Source organism: Benincasa hispida, chromosome 9 (genome assembly GCF_027475165.1).
Source record: "Benincasa hispida cultivar pf3 chromosome 9, pf3_genome.v1.1, whole genome shotgun sequence".
Lineage (NCBI taxonomy): Eukaryota > Viridiplantae > Streptophyta > Magnoliopsida > Cucurbitales > Cucurbitaceae > Benincasa > Benincasa hispida.
Window position 1 is genome coordinate 26,551,182 of NC_143486.1, and position 4,616 is coordinate 26,555,797.

Sequence of the window (4,616 nt, forward strand, 5' to 3'; positions counted from 1 at the left end):
ATTTTGAATCTTGTTTTCCTACTATTTATAAGTTTCAAATAATGTTATATTTCTACTCATGAGTTTTGAGTTTAAGTTTTATTTAATCTCTTACTTTCAAAATGCCATATTTTTACCCTTAAATTTTAGATTCTAATTTTGTATTGATCTCTAGTCTTTAATATCTCACACTTTTACTCTCTAGTTTTCATCAACCCACTCTCATAAATTCTAAAATAGGCTAGTCTTAAAAGTTAGAGAATAAAATGAAATTTAAACTTCAATTGCAAAAAGATAAGATTGGTTGGTGACTTTTGCTTTTATTTTGCTTTTTTTTTTTGTTGGGTAATTAAGATATTATATAAATAGATTAATAACCAGATCAAAAAGTAATTTAAAAAGAAGTTAAGAGAGAGATGATAAAGAGGATAAAAAGAGATAAGGTTTGTTGTTTAATTTGAATTAGTCATAATAATTCCACTAATTATATCAAATTAAGGACAACTTTTAGAGTGAAAAAAGGAGCCATTTTTGGAGTTTTTGTGGGACTGTCTTCTTTATTTCACTCTAAATCCACTGATTTTTTTGGTGTCCCCATTTTCCCTTTTTCCCATTCTCCTCCCTTTTTCTTAAATTTCCATTTTCAAATTCTACATTTTTCAATATTCTTCTTCTTCTTCTTCTTCTTCTTCTTCAACCTCCAGCCAAAAATCTCAAAAAAAAAAAAAAAAAACCCTAATCCATGTCCATCATCTCATGTCTTCCACACCGTTGGATTGGTTTTGATCAACGGTGGTAAATAGTTTGTCTTGTTCTTTTCTTCCACCGTTTTAGCAGAAGCAGCCATGGAAGCCACTGAAGTTTAATTTAAGCATCAAATTTTTTTGCCCCCACCCAAAATAAAGCTTTTTTCCTTTTTCCTTTTTTTGAAAAAAAAAATCCCATTTCCTAATTCCAAACTCAGAAGTTTGTTTTTCTCAACAATTTTTGCTACTTATTTTTGAGGTATTTTTCTCATTAAATTAATTTCTGGGTTTGGTTTTGTTTAATTTATTAAATTCTTACATGAGTAGATCTGAATTTTTAATTTTTAATTTTTTTTTTCAGGTGGAAGATTTTTGAAAATAGGAGAGAAAATAAAAACATGTTGAGGAATAGATCTAGAGCTGTAACTGGAAAACAAGCATTAATGGCAGATCAAACCTCTCAATCTTCTTCTTCTTCTCCATCTTCTTATACAAAACCACTTAAAAATTCCTTCTTTGGATCTCCAAGATTCAAAGCTTTTTCATCAACAAATGATCACTCTGTTATTAGCCCAACTTCTGTTCTTGATTCCAAACCATTTTTCTCTTTACAAAATCCTTTCAAACCAAATCCCAATACTACCCCCAACAAAAAAGTTACAATTTTCCCAGAAAACAAAGGCCCAAAGAAGCCCATTGGGCTTGCTTTAATTGAGGATAAAAATGATTCCAAGCCCACTAAGAGTGTCATCTTTAGTGCTAAACTTCGTGTTCAAATCCCTCCGCCGGAATCCACCATGGACGGCGGCGGAGAGATGGGTAATGGGTTGTTGATGACGGTGGAGGAGATGGAAGTTTGTGAAGAGTATACTTGTGTGAAAAGACATGGGCCTAATGCTAAAATTACTCATATTTTTGATAATTTTGTGGTCAAAAGCTCTGTTGATGATTATGGTTCTCCTCACAATTTTTCAATGGCGGATGTGAGGAAGAAGAAGATCATGAAGAAGAACAACACTGACTTTCTTAGCTTTTGTTATACTTGCAAGAATGATCTTCAGCTCACCAATGACATCTATATTTACAGGTATCATCGACTTCTTTCTTGTTTCTTGTATTATCTTATTTGTTGTTAATTAAGTCCTAGAAAATGAAATTTTGTTCCTATAATTTACATTTTATTGAATAACTATTCGATAAATTAATCTTATAAATATTATTATTTTTCTATAATTAACAGTTTTAAAGTTTAGGTTTTGTTTTTAGAATTTGATTATAATTCAAATCTTTCTTTTAAGAAAGATGCTTATCAAACGATTTTATTTTATTTTTTTGGGTGAAAGATCAAATAATTGTGTTGAGGAGTAGTATTTTGTTTTATTTTACTTCTTTGAGAATGGGAAGAAATTATGTGTTTGGTAATTGTTATGGTTCTGTTCACTTAAGTTGGAAACAGTCCTTTTTACATAAAAAAAACAATTTAAAATAAAATATTCAAAGTTTTTAGGTTATAATTATTTATTTTTACATCTATTATGGAATTTAATTAGATAATAATGCAAGGAAAAAAAAGTTTCTTGATTTATACATAATTTTGAGAGTTTTTTTTTTTAAGATGAGAAAATAAAACAAGTAAAAAGTTGCTTTATATATTAAAAAAAATTAAGAAAAGAAAAAATTAATGAGAAATATGAACGTTGTCAACAAAGATAAAAACGTCACAACAAGTATTCACCTATATTTCCTGTTTCATCTCTAAAGATTTCTCGCAACGGTTTATATTTTTACCTTTTTCGATATTTTATTCTCGTTACTAAAAACGATATTTCTTTGGTTGTGTGAATAACTTTTAAAGATCTTAATTATAAGATGATACAATAGAATAAATATGATTAATTTGGAAGTTGAATAATAATTATCCGCCATATTATTGTTGTTTGCAGAGGTGAGAAAGCTTTTTGCAGCCAGGAATGTCGCAACCAAGAAATGCTTTTGGATGAAGAAGAGGAAGAATATTCATCTTAGATCATCATTTTCAACCTATGCTTTCTTCTTCCATTATATTTTCACTAAATTCATGGCAAAATTTTACTCTTTTTTTTTTGGGTTTTGTTTTGTTTTTTTTTTTCCTCTCATGCAAATAGAGATAAGAGAGAGGTGTTTGTAGAGAGAGAAATTATGGATAAAAATATGTTCAATATGTTGACTAATATGATTGCTTGTTTTGTCTTTTACTTAAAAACTTGGTTTTTTTTTTTGGAAAAAATAAAAATATTTGATAATGTGGAATTGAAAGCAAGCCTAACTTTTGTCTACTTTCACTTTAATGATTATGCATATAAATATATAGACCTTTTGGGACCAAGTTTATTTCATTACATTGGGGGAATAAGATTCTTACTTCATATCTAGAGGATTTATCTTTTCCTTTTCTCTTTTTTCTCTTTTTTGTTTAATTGGTTAGATTAATTACCAAGTAATTGTCCCTTATCAAAAATTACGTTGGGGATGCTTTTTTTATATTAAAAAATAAAAAAATTAATCGGGGATGGAGACAGGGTGGGGATACCCTCCCCGTCCCTGACCAAGGACTCGGTTATAATCCCTGGTTGGATCCCATCTCCGATCAAACCAAGGATTCTCCGTCCCGACCTCACCGAGATTTTTGTCAATCCTACCAAAACATATGAATAATTTGAAGGAATGTTTTCAAATATAGAAAAACGAACCAAAATATTTACAAATAATAGCAAAATATCATAGTCTATCTTTGAAAAATCGCGATAAATAACGATAGACTAGTATCAAACATAAACAGTAGTCTATCACTATCTATCGCGATCTATCACAGATAGACGGTGATATTTTGCTATTATTTATAAATATTTTTAACAGTTTTATCGTTTAAAATAATTTCTCTCATTTGAAATTCAGTGACCATTCTCCATAAAAACAAAAGAATCATGGTGAAAATTTGAAACCTTATGTGCTCTTCTTCACATTCTAATTAATGGCTTTTATAAGATATTTAAGGGAAAAAAATATCAATGCGTACTCCTAATTTTGGAGATTATATCAATTAATCATTCGAACTAATAATTATATCAATTTAAGCCTTACAATTTTGTAAGTGGTATCAATTTGCACTGCTCTTCAAATTTTGTTAAAAAAATGCTATGTGAAATTTATTGTTTGTAATAATTAAACTTTTAAATTTTTATAAGTGAATCAATTTAGACTATTCATTACGATTAAAATCGATGCATGAACAATTTTCAAAAGAAAATTCAAATCGATAGTCTAAATTAATTAACTTAAGAAAGTTAATGATTTATTGATACAATTATAAGTCAAAATTCAGGATTTATATAAATAGATACAGTTATTTGATTAAAATTTTAATCGACTCAATTCCAAAGTTTAGATGTATAAATTGATTTTTTCTCTAACATTTAGTCTTGTAAATTTTTTTTTTTTTTAAAAAAGAAAAGAGGTCAAAAGAGGTAAATTAAAGAGAGTATAAATAATTTTAAAGTAAGACAAATTGAGAGGATAATGATTCTTTTCTTTTCTTTTTTTCCTTAGTTTCATCCTTAAATTCAAGCCATCTTTTTCATTGGTCAAAATACTATACAACTCATTTAATTCCAAGGAAAAGAAAACTAGCTGACATTTAGGGTTTCTTTATGTTTTCTTTTTTGTTTTCTTCCTCAAATCATTAATTATATTTGTTGCCGTGCTAATTATATACAATAATTTTATTCCTCATATTTTTTATTTTCAAATTTCATACTTTGTATTCCTTTTCGAAAAATATTATACTTTTACAACATGATTTACTTAAAAAAATATTTAAATTATTAGTCAAAATTAAAAAATTAAACAAATAAC

General features: G+C 27.7%; 1 protein-coding gene across 1 annotated transcript; it reads left to right on the forward strand.

Annotated features, from left to right (window-relative positions):
• Positions 1–388: 388 nt before the first annotated feature.
• LOC120084763 (FCS-Like Zinc finger 8-like) lies at positions 389–2,967 on the forward strand. The gene is made up of 3 exons (XM_039040584.2): positions 389–984; positions 1,087–1,812; positions 2,669–2,967. The coding sequence occupies exons 2-3, from the start codon at positions 1,124–1,126 to the stop codon at positions 2,748–2,750; spliced, it is 771 nt and encodes a 256-aa protein (XP_038896512.1). The 5' UTR covers positions 389–984; positions 1,087–1,123; the 3' UTR covers positions 2,751–2,967.
• The last annotated feature ends 1,649 nt before the right edge of the window (positions 2,968–4,616 follow it).